This window comes from Patagioenas fasciata, chromosome 19, assembly GCF_037038585.1.
Source record: "Patagioenas fasciata isolate bPatFas1 chromosome 19, bPatFas1.hap1, whole genome shotgun sequence".
Taxonomy (NCBI): domain Eukaryota; kingdom Metazoa; phylum Chordata; class Aves; order Columbiformes; family Columbidae; genus Patagioenas; species Patagioenas fasciata.
The window spans coordinates 5834451-5855020 of record NC_092538.1 but is presented as its reverse complement, the minus strand read 5'-3'; the positions used below and the strand labels follow the sequence as shown (position 1 = coordinate 5855020).

At 43.6% G+C, this 20570-nt stretch overlaps 1 protein-coding gene across 1 annotated transcript in view; it reads right to left on the bottom strand.

Annotated features, from left to right (window-relative positions):
- Nucleotides 1-20570, bottom strand: part of MYBBP1A (MYB binding protein 1a) — a 53136-nt gene that overhangs the window by 23533 nt on the left and 9033 nt on the right. Inside the window, 12 exon segments of the mRNA XM_065853333.2 lie at nucleotides 9009-9077; nucleotides 10863-10994; nucleotides 11733-11841; nucleotides 13074-13208; nucleotides 13951-14108; nucleotides 15170-15334; nucleotides 16050-16190; nucleotides 16856-16945; nucleotides 17631-17782; nucleotides 18902-18989; nucleotides 19396-19504; nucleotides 20049-20252. Of these exon segments, the coding sequence (XP_065709405.1) occupies nucleotides 9009-9077; nucleotides 10863-10994; nucleotides 11733-11841; nucleotides 13074-13208; nucleotides 13951-14108; nucleotides 15170-15334; nucleotides 16050-16190; nucleotides 16856-16945; nucleotides 17631-17782; nucleotides 18902-18989; nucleotides 19396-19504; nucleotides 20049-20252 (1552 nt within the window).

Sequence of the window (20570 nt, the reverse complement as noted above, 5' to 3'; positions counted from 1 at the left end):
TCTGTTAAGAAATAAGAGCAAAGATTCTCACAGAATGTCCCAGTAGCTGAGGCTCAGAGAAACATTACCAAATATCACGAAATGTCTTGCGAAATCCCCCTAGGCACTATTCTTTCAGCCCTGTCTAACCTATCCCGAAAGCTTTCATTTTGTCAGTTTTTATTTTACACGCACACCCGTTGTATCATCAAACGCCAAGAAGCTCCACGGACACCTCAAGTTACTTGCACACATTGGTGAGATCAAAACCAAACCCATCCCCTCCAGTTTCCTCACCTGGCTGCTCCTCCCAACACGTTCTAAGCCAGATGCACAACAAAGCCAATTTTCCTCAATTCAGGAGAGACATGGAATAAGGTGGGGGTTTTTTTAGGCTATTCAGAAGGCAGCTACTGCATAATGCAGCCTATTTAAAGAGAATTTGCTAAAGTCAAATTTAATAATTTAGGAGATTTAAGAACAGTATGCATTCAAAAAAAAAAACCCACATTGCCTAGACACTGTGTGCCTTTTAGCTGCTCTCTCTGATTCACTAGAGCAGTCTTGATGTCGCAAGGACAAAGGTTTTTATCTTTTGAGAACATTTATCTGCAGATAATGAGAAATTAGAATTCCAATTCACTTAAACGTCAACTATTGAAGCCTAGCTTTCAAGCAGTATTAAAAAAAAAAAACACTCACATGTCAGTAAAATTGTTACCTTGGAACATTGAAATAAATAGCACTGCTAAGCAAAAAAAAAAAAATAAATGTTGGAATTGTACTGGGTTGAACTTTGTAGATTCAACAACGCGGATGCTCGCCAGCAGAACTTTTCATTTTGCAGAATCCACTGAGAGAAGCACCGTGACATGACAGACAGCACCTTGCCCTTGGGGAGAGGGACATCTGAGACCCTGTTCTGCCAGGAGATTGCTGAGAAATCCTGTAGAGAAATCCTAACTCCTGTCTTGTGCTTTAACTTCTGCAGAGTGGCATTTTAGTACATGCCAAGGGCAGAAACGGCAGCAGCCAAACCCCATTCCAACCCACAAACAACAACAAAAAGGGATCTACCACTTTCTGCCTACAGGAACTCTTCTTAAGAACGTCCTTGTCAGTCACTACAGCCCAGGTTGGCATCTCATTTTAAGCTGCAGAAGCCCTAATCTTTCTTCACTTGCCAACAAAGCACCCTTCCAACATGCTAGTATTTCCAAACCAAGATCCAATAGCCCACTATAAACACAGCAGAAATCATTACCCAAAGCTTCAAAAAAAAAAAAAAATCAGGATTCTACCCTGACATTTTAATAATATTTTGTAGCACGAATGTACCTCAATCCCATATGACTGAGATAGTCACCAATTTCATCACAACTACCGGCATTTCTTCCCCTCCTGTTTTTGTTAGGCTGTTATTAAACACGCAGCAATGACCTTGTCTCCCAGCAAGCTTTTCGCAGTTGCTCTACACAAATATCCACTCATCAAACTGTCCAAGGGGCTGTGTTTGTCAGGCTGGGCAGAACACACTTGGGTGGTTCACTCTCTTTTTAAAAACTATCAACTCCTCATGTGTCAGATGGCAAGTTTCATTTAGTAGGCCAGGAAATCACTCAGTCCTGGAAAATCACTGCAGTATGGTATATATCTAACTCAGCAAGTCCATCTGATACGTGGGGCTGCTAATGCCACCGATCAGTCTCATCCTCGGATACCTCTTGCCAGCAGCTGTGTCTACAGTAACAACTAAAGCATATGTGACCTTCTCATTTTCTTATTTCTTCCCAGCAACAGACTAGAATGTTTCCTCCTTTACTGAGGATTTGCTACAAGATCATCAACCCAATCAGCTGAACAGCAGTGCGTAGAATAATCACAGTCTGCATCTCCAGAATCAGAATAAAGAGGCAAGTAGGAGCCTTTTCATGTTCTGGTTGTGCTGCCCCAAGTACGGTGGAATATAAAGACTGGGACTGCTAACAGGACAGTTTCTCTGTGCCAGTCAATTAATATCTAATGTCATTATGGATCTGTATGTGGGCAATGCAGGCATCTGTCTGCTAGACGCTTTTTGCAAAAGCCATAGGGGCCATTAAAAGGCATAAAATAAATATATATATATATACATCTATCTCATGGAAAAAATAAACAAGCATGAACACCTAACATGTGAAATGCTCCAAAGAGACCCTGCAGACTCAGTGACAACTGAAATACACAACGGGCACACAAAGTTCTCAATGAAAATACATGTAAAAGCTCATGCCATGGGATTTCAAGCACTTGGATTAAATGCAGCCAGGAGGATTTGAAAAATTTAAACAGATCTTTTTAAATTTTTTAGCCATCTCACACAAGTGAGAGGAAAGGAAGACACAAACATGGCTTATAAAGCAGCTGATCAGAGAGAGCTACGTTTTACTATGGCATCAGACACCTTTCCAAAGACATTAAAGACTATTTATAGATGCTGTCAATGTCCTCCAACTCGCCAAGGGAACATAGTTTCTTTGAGCTCTCCCAATGCAAGAGATACTCTCAGTAATGAAAGGCTGGGATGCAATAATCCACATCCACAACCATCCTAAAGGTCTAGGAATTGAATAACTCTACACAAAAAATGTAGAGCACACTGGCCCTGACCCAGCAAAGCACTTAAGCATTCAACTGTTTTCCTTTTGACTTCAGAGGGACAGTTTACATACCTAGAGCTAGTACATGTCACAGGGCTTTGCTGGCTCACGATCAGATAGCTCAAAAAAAACATACGAGCCCACCCATAGTTCAGCTTTACCTTGCAAAACACAGGCTCTCCTTGACCATCTCCTTACACCAAACAAAAACAGGAACAGGAGCAGGACACTGGCTTGGCCAACGCATGTCAGGCTGACATTTATTCTCCAGCTGCAAATGATTTATTTTCATTGAAGAGAGGGTGCATACTGAACAGGGGAAGGCGAAAAGGAAGAAGTCTGCAGGCAGCAGCCACTTTAACACTGTATCACACAAGAAGCCTGGGAGCAACTCACCCTCTGATGGTCTGCTAGTCTCAACTGGACTCTGGGACAAGCCCTCCCCTAGTGACACCTCTATGGGGACAGAGCATGTCCCACCTCGCGGAGGGGATGGAGGATGCTTTGAAGGAACAGTACCTATTGCTTAGCTAGCATCAGTAGCCCAGTTCTCATCTCCGGTGCAAAGGACTGGTGCTGGTACTTATCTGGGGAGGTTTATTTTGCTTCATTATTAGTGATGGCTTATGCAAAATATTCCATAACAAATCCTTCCTATACCACCTGCTGGAAAGTAGCTGCGAGAACACAGGCAAGGCACCATACATTAGTATAGCGATCCATTCATCTATCACAGCATGAGGAGGAATCCTCCCACAAATACACACAGAGGGGTGCTGGCTTCTGATACTTTGACTATTCTTGCTGTATTAAAGTTTAATTACTTTTAAACTTAGATATTTACATAGAACACAAACTGTTCAGAAGGATAACTGCCAACCAGCCAAGATCTCTTTGGCAGGACTTTAGGATCACATTTTACTCTTCTGGTGATGGCAGCTCTGGTACAGAATTGCTACGGTTCTGTAAAATTATGTCCATATATGTTTGATCCCTTTTAGGAGACTGCCAAAGCACCAAGATTAATTAGCAACTTACCTAAAATACGCTCTCTATTAGATAGATCTTAAAGGGTTCCTCATCACAGACTGCTTTATAAAAACACATTTTGAAATATTAATGAATCTATATGACATAAGATGACATTTTGAACTGTCTCAGTGCCCATTCTCATCTCCACACTAAGTAAACTTACTTTTATTAGTTTCATGACAGCTCTGCACTTACATCAGCTTTGCAGAGCTCTGGCCAAATCATAGAAAATCAACTCACTTGGCAGACAAATATAGCATCATTATGCTCCCAGCTACTGCAGCATCCTCTATCAATATAGCTTTAAATGTAAATAAGATGACAGGGGTGTATCCAAACTGATAGGCGACCACAGTGTAGAAACGACTGCAAAGTAATTGTGTTGAAATGTACACTCTTATTGCCTTTCCCAAAGAAAAAGAACCAGGGACAGGTGTGGAATCATTTGCCTAGACCCTGGGAATAAGTTACAGACTAGAAGTGGTCTAAGTGTCTGCCAGTACAAGTGAGGTGGGGGCAACCCCTTACTCCTGGTAACAGTGGATGTTTCATTTACAAATTGGCCTTTCCAAAATGGCTCCAGTACCACTGGTCAACAAGCTGGATTTGTCAGGAAAAAGAGAATGCTGTTCCAGTCCAGGCTTCCAGAGAGGTTGTGCTTCAGCATCTTTCCAGTTCAGAGCTGGCACTTGGAATATGCGTTTGCCTGCAGAAGCCTGGATCAGCAGTGAGCCTGCATACCGCAGTGATAACAGCCACAATTTTTCCTTCTTCACCTCATCCTTAGACTAACAAACTTGTTAAGGCAGAAGCATTAGTTCACAGATTTATCCAGTCCTCTGGCAGTGCCAGGATGCAGGAAAATGGGTCAGGGGACACTGCAGTAAGAACCTCACCACAATTAGCAATGCACCACAGAGGGCTTCGTGCCATAACATCAGAGGGACAGCCCAGGACCACACAACTACAAAACGCAATGTTACTGTAGCTATGCTCATCATACTGATGCTGTTAAAAATAAACCAGGAAGACATTCCTCACCTAAGGCTCAGGAGGGTTCTGGTATGTAGCTGAGTCATGCGAAAATCATTAAATTAAACACATCTTGATCCCTGGTTTACGCTCCATCAGCACAAGCCAAAAAACCAAGCCTTTTGTGCATATTGAAAAAGCAACACTGCACCCACTGAAACAAGGCACAAGGAAGTAATGTGAAGGTCAAGGTCTCCTGGAAAACAATTGCAGTAGTAAGGTCAAACTGCATTAAGAAAGGAGGAAGCAAGAACAAACTCACATGCATTTTTTTTCTAAAGAGAATTTGAGAGAATCTGTTTAGTGCTTGTGGAAGACAACAGCCAGACAGCAACATCCTTAGTCAACAGAACAGCACAAGCCTCCCCCACCTGTTAGGATCACACACGTTCTGCCTGGCTAACGCCAAGACTTCGCACTGCCAATGGGATCACCTGCGCCAGACAACTCATTACCACCGCGTCAACTCAAAAGTGTAACACAAGCTCCCTTTTTGATGACGTGTCATTTTCCCATACCAGTCTTATTGAAGACTGTATCCCTAGCTGGCATTTGTACCTAAGCAACTTCAAGCACCTGTATGCATGCAGGTACAGAATTCTAGAAGCGTTAGCTATACTTTACTCAGCGTAAGCACCTTCTCAGTAAGAGAAAGTTACCAAATCTGCCTATATGTACAAAAAGATTGTGATGTGTGCACTGGTCCCATTTTCCTGCCACTGAAGACATTTCTGCTGGCCATTACAGCAAGTCCAAAGTCACGGATTTTCAGGACCTCAGTCCTCAGGACTGCATCCAACAAGCTGGATTAGACCACCCTCATTCTTTACTATCTTTCTTTTTTACTTTAACTTGTAGAACTTCTCACACACTAAAGGTCCTTTCAAAAAGCTTCATAGTAGCTGTTTGCAATCTAGTGATTTAATCCAATTTCTATCCACTTCTTTCTACGGTAGACAACAGTGCAAGAACACATCACAGGCATGGGAAGACAGTACAGCTTTAAGTTACATATTGGTTTAAACTATACACATGGGAAAGCAAGGATCAACAAGAATTTAGGGAGAAGATCCTGACTGCTACTGTAATAGAAAAAAAAACAAAACAAAACAAACCCCACAAACTCCAGCAAACCCCACCATATTTCTCAGCTCAATAAATGAAAGATATCCAACCATCAGTGTGCTCATTTTTTTAAAGGTCTGAAGCATTTTAACTTGCACACAGGCCCCTTTGGGACAGTAGTCGTCTTTAGCTCCACACTTCAAGAAATGCAAAGTTTGAGAAACAGGCCAGGCAACAGGTAACACTGAGCATTCAAAGCACCAGCTCCCAGAGTCACAGCACATTTGAACCGGCAGAAGATGATTCACAGTGTTCTGCAGCCAGTGTGGTCTCACAAAAAGTGAGAAGTCCAGCTCAGATGCAGGAACTGCTTGAACCAAGGTGTTTTTGCAGATCCACTGTTACAGATCTTCATCTGGATACTTCTGATGTACAGGTTTAAATGTGAATTTAAGTGAATTCAAGGTGGCTTGACAACCCCACTTTCCTGGTCAAGTATCCCTTTCCCTTCCTTCTCCTACTCACAAATGGCAGCAATCTCTCCAGCTCTTTCCTTTTCCAGGGAAACCGCTGTATTAGTGTCTCCTGCAGGCATCCACGCTCCAGGAGAGAAACATCAGAGGAACAGAACTTGTCCACTTCTACAGGCTTCAGTTTCAAGTTCAGTCTCAGTAAGACCACTGCAAATTCATCTTTCCAGTTTAAAACCTTTTATACAAGTTGAGCTTACTGCTAGGAAAACCTACCAAGCCAACCACTGTGAGCCAGGTTTAAAACTGCCTTAAGAGCTCTCACCCCCCAAAGTGCTGTTCATTTTATCTCACAAATTACTTCAGTACGAAGGTGAACAACCTCACTGCTGCTTTAGGCGTGTAAGAGCAGTGACAGAAGAAAAGGGCTGATGATGTCAGTCACACTAGCTAAAGCTTTTGTTCTAAAGCTTCCTTTTTTTTTGTTCTGCTAAGCTTTGCATCAAGATGCACTCTCTGACACACCTGCCTTTGGATATTGCTGGAAGACCCTTCTCCACAGCAGCAATTCCACAGGCCAAAGAAAAGCACCTCCCAGAAAGACACATAAACACCCATCTGACAGCTACAAACACCTTTGTCTTCACAGACAACACTGCTGCTGAGGGTTCCAAGCTTTAGAGGTGAGCAACAGAGGGAGACAGGATGCACACAAATGCTGCACCGATGTAAGACCCAGTAGCCTGGGTCATCAACTACAAGGTTGGAAGGACCTCTCCCAGACCAGCTGGACAAGCAGCCAGCAGCTCTGCTGGATCAGAGCCTCAGGGGTTCAGTCCCAGGCCAACACAAGGGACCTGCCCAGAGCCATGAGCTCCACCTGCCCATGCAGAGCATGGCTCTCCCCACCCAGCACGGTCCCAAGGACTCCATGCCAAAGGGATCTGCAGAGCCGAGAAGTCAAAATCACCATGGGATTAGCTGTTTACACAGATGCAGCAGGCAGAGCCAGAACGATCAGCAGTAACAACAGGAGTGTTAGAAGGGGAATTAAGGCTCATGTCTCTCGGATAAATGAGTTCAATGACTAGAGGCCAACATTCAGGGGCTGAAAATAGCAGACTATCCCACTTGCGCCCCAACCATCAGGGCTGGCTCAAGTCAGGGTATGAGGAGACCTTTGGTGTCTTCAGGACTCAGAGTTAGGAGAGGCCTTTTGGCAGCTGAGCCCCTCCACCTCACCCCCCACCAGGCACTGCCAGAAGCTGCAGAGGCTCCAAGGAGTTACTTATCCCCCTGCTTTACCCACGACATCCCTTTGGCACCCACACCCATCTAGCTTGCCCGCTACCATACCCCCTAGGATACCACCAAAGCACTTTTGCATTGCAAATCAGTGGGAAAATTTAATTGAAAACCTGGCAAATTAGACATTTGATAAGGGGAAGCCAGAATTCCTGAAAAGGAAGCAGCCTGCAAACAATGTAAAGGTGCAACTCCAAGCTCCCCAGGCTGTATATAGTTTACTCTCCATGCTGCCTCTGTTTAAACCGTGGTATATCCATGTTCTCTATCCAGTCTCCCACACACAGCGTACTGCACATCCTCCCCTGCTCCTCCCGCCCACAGATAAACTGGTCCTGGAAACAAAGCTTGAGCAGATAATTGTAGAAGCCCTGAAAGAAGGACAATGCTATTCCTTGTGGGGAAGCAAAGACACCCACATAAATGAAGCTGTCTGCTTGGGATGCTGTTCTTGGTCTCTTGAGGATAGGATCAAGTATGTGCCTTATAATTAATTTGTTATTTGTGTAACATGTCCTTATGAAATTACTAACACTGAAATTACTAACAGCTTAATTCACTCACTCTTTTTTTTGTTCTTGTTTAAATCAGAGCCATTCCTGCTGGGTAAAAGAGCCTGAAATGCAATTTACACTGACAATGTAAAGCAGCCTTACTGTAAACACATACCTAGCCCTTCACTTTCCATCCAATGATAAGAAACAATAAAACAGCTATTTATGAAACAGAACGGTCAATCTAGGATGTACGTCTGCAGGGGACAGATGCAGGTTACAGCTAGGGGGTGGGAAAGCTACAGACACAGTGCTACTGGCCTAAAGGGTTTTGGTTATTAACTGCGTGGAAGGCACCCCCACTGCAGTGAAAATCCAGACAGGCCTCATTCCCTGCTCATGCGACACTGAGCTGTGCAGTCACCCTGCAATGTTTTATTGATAAGGCTCCACTAATTTTGTGTTAGTCAGGCACATGCAATCAACCATCAAAAATCGGATCTATAGTACAGGTGGTTTTAAAATCACACACAGAAGTACGTGGCCTAGAACATGCAGGACAGCTGGCAAGGCATGGAACAGACTCAAGAAGCTAACCTTGAGCTAGCATTAGGAGGCAAGGATTACAGCACACTGCATTCATACCAAGGAACATCTTACCAGTAAGAAAGTAATCAAGCAAGAAGTGACTGAAGTCAACTCCTAAAGCAAGTAGGTCTCAACCCTGAAAGCTGCAGGCATTTTTTAAAGGAGATGCTACCAAAGAACCCCCGTGACTGTGAATATATAAGCTGCTTCCAAAACTTCAGTCGCATGCCTGAAGCAGTAAGGAAGTACTTGCAAAAGCTCCCCCCGCAGGAAGCCCATTTCTCAAAACTGGGTAGCCTTAAAAGCAGCAATAAGCATATTAAGCATCATCTGAGCTGCCATGATTAACTGCCTTCTCCAATTGACAATTTAATACAGCTTTGTTTGTTTGCTTTCCTTCTTACCTGCTGATGTTGTCTGGCTCCCGCTGTGACAGACTTGACAAGAGTACCTACTAATGGCTTACACATGATCTGTAACAAAGAAAGACCCAGTCTCTTATTAGTGGTTTCTGACAGACAGGTTTGTTTTTCAAGCAAAACAGTCTATATTTTACACAGCTTCTTGAGTGAGAAGAAAATGCCACAAGAAAGAAAAGTGCCCAGAGATCAGCAACAGCTTATTTGAAAAATAACAGCTTGGCTCACACCAGCCCTGATTGAAATCTTGATCACAAGGAAATCAGCAGCAAAATTCTTAAATTGGAAAAATTGGGTAAAGATTTCATCGCCTGTGTTCTGCCTGGATCTTGATTTAAATCTGGATCTGCCTGATACTTTATGTAGGCAGCTCAGTTTACACAGAGGAACAGTCCCAGAGGCAAAGAACATGCTGAGTTAGACTGGAAAACGTCAGAGCTTGGGGAAAGATCTGAACCCACATACTAAAGGGCCCAAAAACAAGTGTTTCAGGAGAAAAGCCTCCCTGGAAACAAGTTATCCTAAAGTTCTGGTCTAATCATCAGTTTCTGCTTATGGGCAAAATATTTCCAAATTGAGGGGCACACAGAATCCAGACACAAGAAATGAGAAAGCAACTGAACTGCAAATACCTTACTGGCATATCTTTAATGTCGTCTGTCACGCACTGGAAGGCCTGGCCCTAACAAAGCATGGACAGCAGTTCGCTGTGCAGTTCACTGACATATTGTGCAGATAGCTATTCCAACCACAGCGCCTGAAATGTCTTCTTTTTTGGGGTCAGAAGACTACTAAAAAAACAGATAGCTCTAGCAAGTGGGCAAAGCTCAGCTTTCAACAGGCCAATATCTGTGTATATCATCACCTTTCTTTTAAAAAAAGGATGAGCTTAAAGACTTTTAAAAGGCATTTCTGCAAGTAACAGTCACATGGAATCCACAGGCTTTAGAAACCTACAGATGGGATCTTATGTTTGCTGCCTGTGTAGGCAGCACACAACCCTTCTCTTCCCCCTACTTCACTAATTTATGTAGGTGGCATTGTGGGCTGGTGTCCTAAGAAACCTGGCAAGCAAAAGAACTCTCTCCTGCGTGGATTCCCTCAGAATCCGAAAGCATCTTCCCCCAGTTACACAAGCCTGTGTCTCCTCCCATCCTCCTGTCAGACACTAGATCTAAAAGGTTGAAGCCCTTGAGAAAGCGCTTCTGGCAACTGTCTCTCCCTCACTCGGACCTAAAAATGCCTAAAGAACTGTGTGACATTCATACACAAGGCCTGTTTGTTAAAAACTGGCTGTCCTCATAGTGCAGACCAGCTCCAGGCATAGGTCAGGTTTGCAGGAAATACCTCAAACATTTCAGACACTGACACTGTCTGAACATCCAGCTTGCAGGTTAGATTCCAATTAGACTCTCTGTTCTACAGTCTTCTTGGAAGAAAATTGATAAAACCAAGCATGCAGTCAGAGCAAAGCTGGACAGGAGCTACTTAACTATTTAAACAAGTTGGCCCCTTCATCCTTTGTACAAACTTTGCTCATCCACATTGTCTCGAATACTGCTAAAAAAAATATAGCTTCTTAGGCTATGCTTCAAAGAGCAGTTTTCTGTTCATCTCCATTTTCCATACAGTATCCCAATCCAAATCACAAATGAGATCCTGGCCTTCTGCAGCACCAAACATGCAGTATTAAGAGTTCGAGCAGATGAAGATCCTAGGAAACCTTACAGCAGTTTTAAAAGCCAGCAATGAAGTGGAGAAGTTTCCCTACTTTCCCTAGAATTACAACCATACTTTGGAACCACCACAAGGCAACATATCATAGTCAGCAACACTTACCGGGAAGCGGCTGAAGAGATCCTGGAACATGGAGCTTGTAAGAGCGCTGTTCCGTTTAGTCAAGAATTGTGTCAGTGCTTGCTGATATATTACAGTCACCCTCTCCATATCTAAACAACCAGTACTCAAAAGCTATAGGGAAAAAGCAGAACAAAAAATTTCCAGTGAAATGCAAGGATGAATCACTAGCAAAGAAGTAATTAATTTCTGTACACATTTTGAGAGGTTCAGAGCCAAGTATCAGGTTAGCTGGTGAAACACTGCTTGCTAGGTTTCTGTGGAGATGACTGGACTGGGCTGCCCAATGTATAGGGGCACCGCATTCAGAAACATGTGGAATTCAGTAAAGACATAGGTAAAAGAGAACCAGACAGTAAGGATCCCAAAGTAACAGACACCCATAGCACAACTAGATGAAATCAGAGCTGTTCCACACTCTTTTCACCCTGAGATAACTCAGCCCAAACCTGAGAGAGACGGGAGTTCACCCTCATCCACCAGTGTCCTGTGCCTCCCTGCTCCTCAACACCCTCCCAAAAAGAAAGCAAGCACGACTGCGAAGAGGTTAATGGAAAAAATAGCAAATTGTCCAAGAGAGCAGCATAAATATACATCAGGTTTCTTTGATAAGTAACCTGGATCCACTGTACACCAGCAGCCCCTGGTGGCTATGGGCAAGCAGGCACTGCAAAGGCAGGAGGATGAGGGCAAAGGGGACATGTGACAACTTTACAGAAAATAAATCATGTAGACAGGTATCTGCAGGCAGCAGGAACACTGAGACAGAATAAGCAAGGCCTACTCAGCAAAATGGGGTAACACAACTTCACTGGCAATAAACACTGCCTCAAGAGCAGCCTGCTGTCCTACCTGAGAAGCCTGCGGGATGGTGCTGCTCTGTTTCTCTAGTAGAGGGGTAGGAGCTGATGACTTATCAGACATGTTTCCTTTCAATACTTTGAGCAGGTATAATGAGGCACTAAAAAAGAAAATAAAAAGGGAAGAACATAGCTGTTATCACAGCGTCACAGTGTCACTGCAAAGCCACCTGAGAGCAGAGGACAAGTCATGCAGGCAGCTTATTCTGTACCGAGGGGGTTAAAGAGCCTGAGAGGGCCCCTTCTCTCAGTCTAACCCACTCTGTCTAGACCTAAAGACAAATAAATCCTAGGAGGCTGCACCATTTCATTATCGGTCAATGCAGTCAAACATCCCTACTATCAGCCTGATTTCCTCAGGCTCTTGCTTTTGACTAGCACTGCTTGAGAATTTCTGCATTCTCCCAGGATTTCTGAGCCTGCACAGCTCAGCCAGCGCTGCAGCGCAGCTCTCTCAGCCCAGACTGTTGTGTGCTTGGAGAACTCAGGCAGATCAACTCAGAGAGCACACAGACAGTCTGCTGCTTTTGTGAAATGTTGTATTAAGCGGACACAGCTCCACTCAGGACTGTCACTGCCAGGAAGCTGTCAAGGAGCTATGCGGCACACACAGCCAGCCCCGCGTTGCCAGGAGGTACCACGGTTCCTGAGCAGCTATGGGCCAGGTGTGCTGCAGAGCCAACACTGCCCCATGGCACTGGGTTGACCATGCAACACGGTAACCACTGCACACACAGGTAAGAAATCCCAGACAGAATATGAAAGTCCTCCTGAAACTGCCTACAAGTCACTAAAGAGCCTACTGGTAAACGTCACTCTCATTTACACCAGGAAACATCAAGATTGCTGGTGTTTCCTAAGAAATACACATATGGCTTATCCTAATTCACCTCTGTTCAGAAGCAAAGTGAATCCTGGTACAATCAGGAGTCATAATCATTATTGTCCTCATTATGTTATCATGGAGAGTCAACCACTGTATTTACAGAACGATAATTGCAGGTGGACTATAAATTACAATCTTCCCCCGCACTGAATCACACTAATTCATTACTCTCCAATCAAGCCTCAAGGAAGCACTTCCCATCACTAAAGCTGTACCAGGCCATTCCTGTCTCACAGAGCCCACAGAAGATCACTAAAAAACAGACATCTGTTTGAAAATGCTTCAGACTGCCACAATGACAAGTCCTCGCGTAAGACACAAACACTGGTACCCAGCCTTCATCAAGTCCCCCACTTCTCTGAACTGTATCACAATGCAACATCATGCCTGCTTACAGCCCAGCCATGGTCACAGCACTGAGTAGAGACGCTCCTTTTAAATGCTCACCTGAAATAATAGAGAGCCACTGAAGAGTCAGTGTGCTTGCAGGCCTTTTTCACAAGCCTCTCCACAAAAGCATGCAAATCTTCTTGCAGGGTATCCACTCTCTTGCAGTACTGCTTACTTCGGCACAAGGAGTTCCTGAAAAAGCATTAAAAACAAACCCAAAGCAGGTGGCTATGAGTCCTTAGCACTGGGCTCAAGGCAACACATAAACAAAAACAGTGCTAGTTGGGGGCAGCAAAAGATCCAGTCATTGCTGCGGCAAGATGAGTGAGGAAACTTACTGCTCTTTGCACCCAAGTACATATTTAGGCAGACTTAAATTTCCTCCGGATCTCCGACAAACAGGACTGGCTGCCTCAAGCCCTGTTTCTGCAGACTGCTTCTCCACTGGGGCTAGAGCACAGAGCTAAAAATGCTTTAGAGCAGTGCTGAGGATGTCAGGGAATGGTGTAGAGGACACACTGTCCCATGCACCATGTCTGTGTCCAGCTTGTATCATGCCTCACTTCTGGCTGTGAAGAGAGAAGTTGCACTCTGCCTGTCCCAATAATAAATTGTTGGGAGTTTCATTCCAGCCACAGCAGCAACTTTGTCATCCTAGGGAGCTGTTGCACAGTCTGACTCAGAGGTCAGAAGCCTGTGGAGATATTCAGCGGCATGGCACCATGCCTGCAATACCAATGTCTGCTCTTAAGGTTTCCACCTGCAAACAGGATTGACACTTCGAAGTCCCTTAGACTAGAAAACCCAGATCCTGTTTTCTTCCCTGCAGGTTATGACTAAGCATTGTGTGCTTGTGTGCTTCTGGGATTTCATCAATGCAATGGGTGGCTATCAAACATCACTGCCTATTTTCTGAAGGACTGAGGACACTTACTTGAAGATATTGGCTGTTTTCTGAAGGAAGTCAACTTCCTGCTTGTCAGAGTCAGAGCTCATGCATTGTTCAATCACCCGAAGCAGGGGCTCAATAACATCAAACACCAAGGGGTTCTCTGACTGCTTAGTCAGGAACACTTCAACCAGATCTAGCACCTGCAAACACAGAGTTACTGACATGAGAACTAATGCAGACAGGAAAACATGATGGACATACCTAGAGCAGCTTCTTCAGACTGCAGTGCGCTACACAACAGCTGGAGAGGGCTAAGGAAAACTATTTTCAGCTGAGAACTGTACACTTTCTGCTATAATTTGCCCTCATGTTAGGGCATGAGAAACTGAAAATTAAAAATTTGAAACTGAAAATTAAAGACTGTTGACTTCAGCCTTATTTTGTGCAGTGACACCATTTAGAAATGGCAGTTACGAGAATCACTGCCACCTGGCCAGACCTGCAATCAGTGTAACTTGGGACAAGTGTCCATTAGCACCACTGACTGATAGCTCTCACCTCTGCAAACTCCCTTTGACTTCTACACAGTGCATTAGCATAAAATCAGCCTCTTATAGCACACGATCAGAATGAAAATGCAGTAAAGCCAATGGCTTGATACACCATTCAGACTTCATCTTGGCTAATCTGACACCAGACACTTCCATACATGAGTGGCTGGAGCTGTCCCTGGATGCCCAAAGATCCTGTACAGTCCACGCTGACACCAGGTGGCCTGAAGTCAGTATTACAGCCACAAATAACCAGGGGTGTTAACCATAAGCCTCCTGATTTTATTAGCATAACAAGCAAATAAAAAAATTTACATTGCAAAATTACCTGAGGGATTTTATGCATGCCACTCTAAAGCACATCAAGCTTGTCTAGTTTACAAAAACTGACAAGCACCTACCTTTGGGTAGGTGTGGGGAAGGATCTGATAAATTGAATCATTTCCAATCAGCAAATGGAAACCACAGTTCACTTTCTGATAGCACAGTCCTGTGTTTGAATTAGGCATGTGAAGCCCCCAGTCACTGATCATGACTTTGCTGTGCCAGGTGCTATACAAAGCCAGAACAATCCAGTCCCAGCCTCCAGGAGCTTATGACATAGACAAACGTCCAAGCTGTTTAGGGTTAAGTAGCTCATGGCATGCAGCAGGTTACAACTAACGCACTAGGTAAGCTAGAGGACTTCACACCAAATACTTATCTCCCACCTTAATCTTGAAATCCCTCCGTAGGATCTTCTCTTTCCGCATCCTGTCTTTCTCATCCTTCTTTGCCTGGATCCGTTTCTGCTGCTCCGCAAAAAGGGCTGAGATGTTCTTGTCAAGAGCCATCATAGCCTCATCATCCAGTTCTTCGTCACTCTCATCTCCTCCCTTTTGTTTTTAGAATGTAAAAACAACAGGCCATTGAATGAACTTCAGAATGACAGTATGGAGAGAACTGCAGCCAAGAGCAGATTCACAATCACACTAGGGATGTAGCTTCCCCTAAACCCAGATTAACAACATGAGGAGGGAAAACATGCTCAGATCAATGAGAAATCTAACTCACATTTGCTTTCAGGTAATCCCGGCTGCACAGTACTAACATGCAGAGGATTGGGAAAGGGAAGAGGCTGAGGTTCTGACACTGAATCCCTCTGTTCTCTTGCTCTTTCAGTAAAGAGGTTAATATGTTACTATGTCTGTAGCCTTTACAGGAATAATTAAACCACACTCCAGCTCTGCTACAAGACTCCAAAGTGGCCTACATGGATCATGCTCCACACAGGCCAGCCAATACAGGCACCAAGTAACAGTACCTCAGTGCTCCAGTTCACATCAATCTTATTTATTACAGGAAGGAACATAAGCTATTTCAAGCTAGACTGGACAAGGAAAAGCACTCAAGACACACTAACAATAAATAAAAGAACAAGTGACTTATTCCCACAGCTTGCTTTGAAGATCCTAGCCTTCTGCTTCAAATGCCATACAAAGCTGACTGCCAGGGTTATCACTGCATGGGTTCAGATGAGATGTGAGCAATAGAAAATCTTTCACCACCCCAAACCTGGTATCTGTAGCAAGGCAGGCAGTGAAAACGTACCACTGCATTCCCTGCTTGAAGAACATTCATCAGTTGACTGCGAAAATCATCATCAACTTCTTCATTCTCTTCCTCATCTCCACTGTCATTCTCTTCCTCAGTGTCGCCTTCATCTGAGGAGTCCTCACTTCCTTTCTCATCCTGAGGAAGAAAAGTTCGTGTCATGATCCCACCATTCTTCAAGCCCTATTCAGGTGTATCAATGTTCAAAAATAAATGTCAAGCCTCCTCTCACTTTGTGGCCTTGCTTCCAGCCCTCAGATTCAAGTAAAAACACCTCAGATAACCTACCCATGTCTTCAAAGAGCTATAAGCAGAACGTAACACAGACTTCTCTGTCATATTAAATGAGTATCAAAAAGAAGCTTCCAAAGAACATGTGAAGAAATGATCCCCATGTGACTCTCCTTTCTGCTAATGCTCGTAATGCTTTGTGACTCAAATTTCTGCAGTTCTTAAAACCTGAGATCTTGAATTCAGATGGCTGTGCACCACAATGATTCAGTCTGTGGCTGCAAAAAAGAGAGGCCTGTGCTAACTTCGGGATGCAGTCCTTTGCTCTCAGGAAGTCACCTATTCAAGCAGCCATACTTACCGCGGTCTTGTCCTTCAAGGTCAGGAGACCAATAAACATCAGTTCCAACAAGCCATTTGTGTATTGCGCTTTTAAAATAAACCTCAATAAAGCAACAGCCATTTTACTCAAGACAGAGCAATGCAATTATGTCTGTTACCACAGATCAGGAAAAACATTAAACAGTGAAGGTCTAAAGAGTATTTCTCACTGGCAATAGCACATCACTTACCATGTCCTGTGCAGATTTGATCTTTTTGCCTGATTCTTCCAACACAACAACAGCACTTTCCTCATTTTCCTCTTGGTACGGGTCAAGAACCTGCAAAAAAAGAGATGTGGTTTTTTTCACCGTTTTGATGTGTTTCTTGCATAAAACAGACAGGAATTTTGGCACAGTAAGCCAGTTGAATAATGAAATACTAAGTAAGGACACTCAACTTTCTGCATTATGGTATCACGTTTCTTAATATGCTAAGTTCTGTCTATAAGGAACAAAATAGGTGGAGAAAACTGAAACGGTTGGTGACACCACACATTTTGATTTGTTACAAAGAAAATATTAGGTTCATCATTTAAAGTACCTGACAGCTCATCTTTTCTATCCACATATTACTCTCTCAGAAGACACCACATTACCCAGTGGTACAACCAACTCAGATTTCCAGTGTCACTTATTTTTAGCAACTCTATGCTCAGCCTTTCTAGAAAAAAAGAAGTTGTCACCATTTATATTCACACATAAAATCTACCAGCTATATAAAATGACCCAGGAATTTCTTCAGCCTAAATCTACCAAAGAATACAGCCTAAAGTTAGCAGATCTCAGGCTCCCATATAGAAACACAAACCCTCCCTGTCAGCTACATTTAAAACCTTGTAGCACACATTGTCAGACATTTTCTAAATCAGGGAGGCTTTTATTCAATCCCAAAATAGACATGCTTGTATATCTGTTAGATACGAGACAGGCGAACAGCACAATGCCCTACTAGTGCCTCACTTACATCCAGGATCAGCTGTAAGCCCCTCTTGTTCAGGTTAGGGCATATGCGTACAAACATGCTCTTGGAAATCCGACGTATGAGTAGGCTGGGCTGTGCAAGGAGTGAGAGAAGGATTTCCACCATCACCTCAACCCATCCTGGCTCTGCGTTGCCTGCACAGGAACAAACAAACAATGACAGGAAGGGACAGAAACCACTGCACTGGCACATCAATAACAGACTGCAGAAAAATTCACCAAGAGGAAAAAGACAGTTCTTCTAGCTGACTACTGGAAGTACTCATTCAGCAACACACACCAGAAACAATTAACTGTGAAGCTAAAGATTGTAGCTGTATTGGAAGACTACTAACCATAGGGAGAAACATGTCTGAAATTGTCTTTAGGCCACCACAAAGCCTTACCAGGTAACAAAACCTACTATTCATTAAATCACCACTTAGATCAGCAGTTCCGCAAATCATTTGACACCTACTTGGCCACATTAAAGCAATGAGCAGCTAGTCAGCAGAAGTGTACACATTTCATGCTGTTTCAAATGGTATCAGGAGTCACAGAAGCTCAGGAAAAGAGCTGACATTTGAAACTGGTCCATTAGTCCAGAAGTTTGGGAATCCTGATCTACATACAACCAAGCTACCACAGAATTACAGCTTTTATTTTCACAGTACCCTCAGATGTACACGTATTTAAGGAGAAAAACAAGACCATAGTCAGAGAGGAAGTCAAAAGACCAAGCCAGGTTCTTTCCTGGTTGAGTTACAACCTAGCTCTGCAGGCCCTAAACAAGGACTAGCTTTAATCAGCAAACAGGCTGTATCTACACAAGAGACACATTTAGCTTGCCCAGAACACGAACTCTGAAAGCAGCAAGTTTCAGGCCTCCCAGCTCTTCGGAGAGCCCACAGCTTTGCCTTGGCAGACAGATACCACCATTTCAGGAAGCTCTTGGCCAGCAGAGATCAAGGGACTCAGCGTGAACACCCTTGGACACTGCTCATCTGCACCATGACCAGCTCTGTGGTTCAACTGTCCTTTCAGAGGCACACAGGAACACAGTCCACTGAGGATGTGTATAGAGAGCTGGAGCAGGAAATGAGATTTAGAAAGACAAGGAAAGAGAACGAAGGAGAGAGGATTCTCCTGGGGATAAGTGCATTCAGCCAGAAGCAATGCAGTCAGAGTGCTTCACTAATGCAGAACTGCCATTCCTCTGTCTTTTGACAGACCATGAACAATCCCACTCCATTTCTTCCTGTTGGAAGGACTCACCAGTCTTTTTCTTCTTATGTTCTTTGCTGAATGCTCTCTCTGTGCAGTTCAGAAGGTCACTCAGAACATCCATTGTTTCAGATGGATTCTGTTTGATCACAAGCAGACAGTAAACACTCTCTCTGAATACCACAGTACCAACAGCAATAGAAGGCATATACCTTCAATCTAAGGACCTCTCTAAATAGGTACAGTTATTAAAATCAGCTACTACAAGCCCTTTGCAGAAGAAAATACGAAACTAAGTAAAAATTGCTTCACTCAGCAGAAAATCAATGGCAAAACCAAAGCTCAGGTCAAGCTTTGTCCCTGTAAGTTCATGTCTACAGTCAGTGTAAGAATTACAGTTTATTACCTGCCAGTTGCCCATTTTCAGAAGCCAGAGGCTGTGAACGACTGGATCTCTGAACACAAAGAAACTCTGCAGCTCAGTGTTCAGAAAGCCCAGTTATCAGCCCATTTTACACCACTCAAATATGCTTCAGAGGTCTTACCTTGAAAAGGTGAATGGCCATTAAAAGCAGAAGTTGCTGGAAAGCAACAACTTTGGCACTGTCTGATTTATTTTCCTCCTTCTGCAGATTCTTCACAGACTGAAGCGTTCTGACGAAAGAAACCCTTTTAAAGTCTTTCACAATTACAACAGCAAATCATGACCAAATCTATAGTATTATTTTCTGTACTTAACATTTAGTTTGTTGAACTTGGACGTACATATAGTATACAAACTTAACCCAATAACAGCATCTCACTTTGTGTGGCTTACAAAAACCTCTGCACTTGGGCACAGGCTAGATTCTTAATACTACAGCCTTTACCTTCATGGGAAACCAACCTCAGAAAAGAACACCAGAAAAAGGTCACTGAAAATTTAGTACAGGCCTTATTAGGAGAAAAAATTAGCAGAGTTACAATCATGTTCGGGCAAAAATAGAAAAGGACATGGCCATCTAGACATAGTTAAGACACAGAAGGAACAGGAAGAAAGGAACAGGGTCATAAGAAACAGAGAGGCATCCTGAAACCCAGATGCAGGTGCAGAATACTCAAAGGGAAGAAACAAATCTCCCACTGCTGTGAAATGGCTCTGCTACCGCACCCAGAATAGTAGGAGGATAGAATTCCTCTTTTATTGGCCCAATCTCACCTGTCCCAGGCATCTCTCTGTCCTTTAGTAAAAGGCTTCACAGCTCTGATGTGCTCACTGGAGAGCAGCTTGTTGGCATACTCAACAAGGAGAAAGATCCACAGCTTCCCATCTGCAGTCACACCATGGATGTGCTTCTCCCTCAAGGCTGCAGCCTTTGGTGTATCCCCCAAAACTGTCAAGGTGTTCAAAGTCTGAAGTAACCTGCAAAGAGAAACAACCAGTGTGTTACTCTCGGGTCCTTCCCCTTCTAGCTTGCAATGGTGGCAATAGAAACATTACAACAAAAAGTACCCTAAGCTCAACTCTACACCTACCTGATCATCACACACATACTCAGTAGGTTTGCCATGCAAAATTTTGTTTTTATCGGACAAAACTTTAGGATCTTTGGGAAATCCACCTAGGATCTCCTTAAAAAAAAAGCCATTCTCTGGTCCTGTAGTCAAACAAATGCTCCCACAGCAGCTCACTATCCGAAACCTTATGATCTCATCCTCAGGAAAAAAAAAAGAGACATTT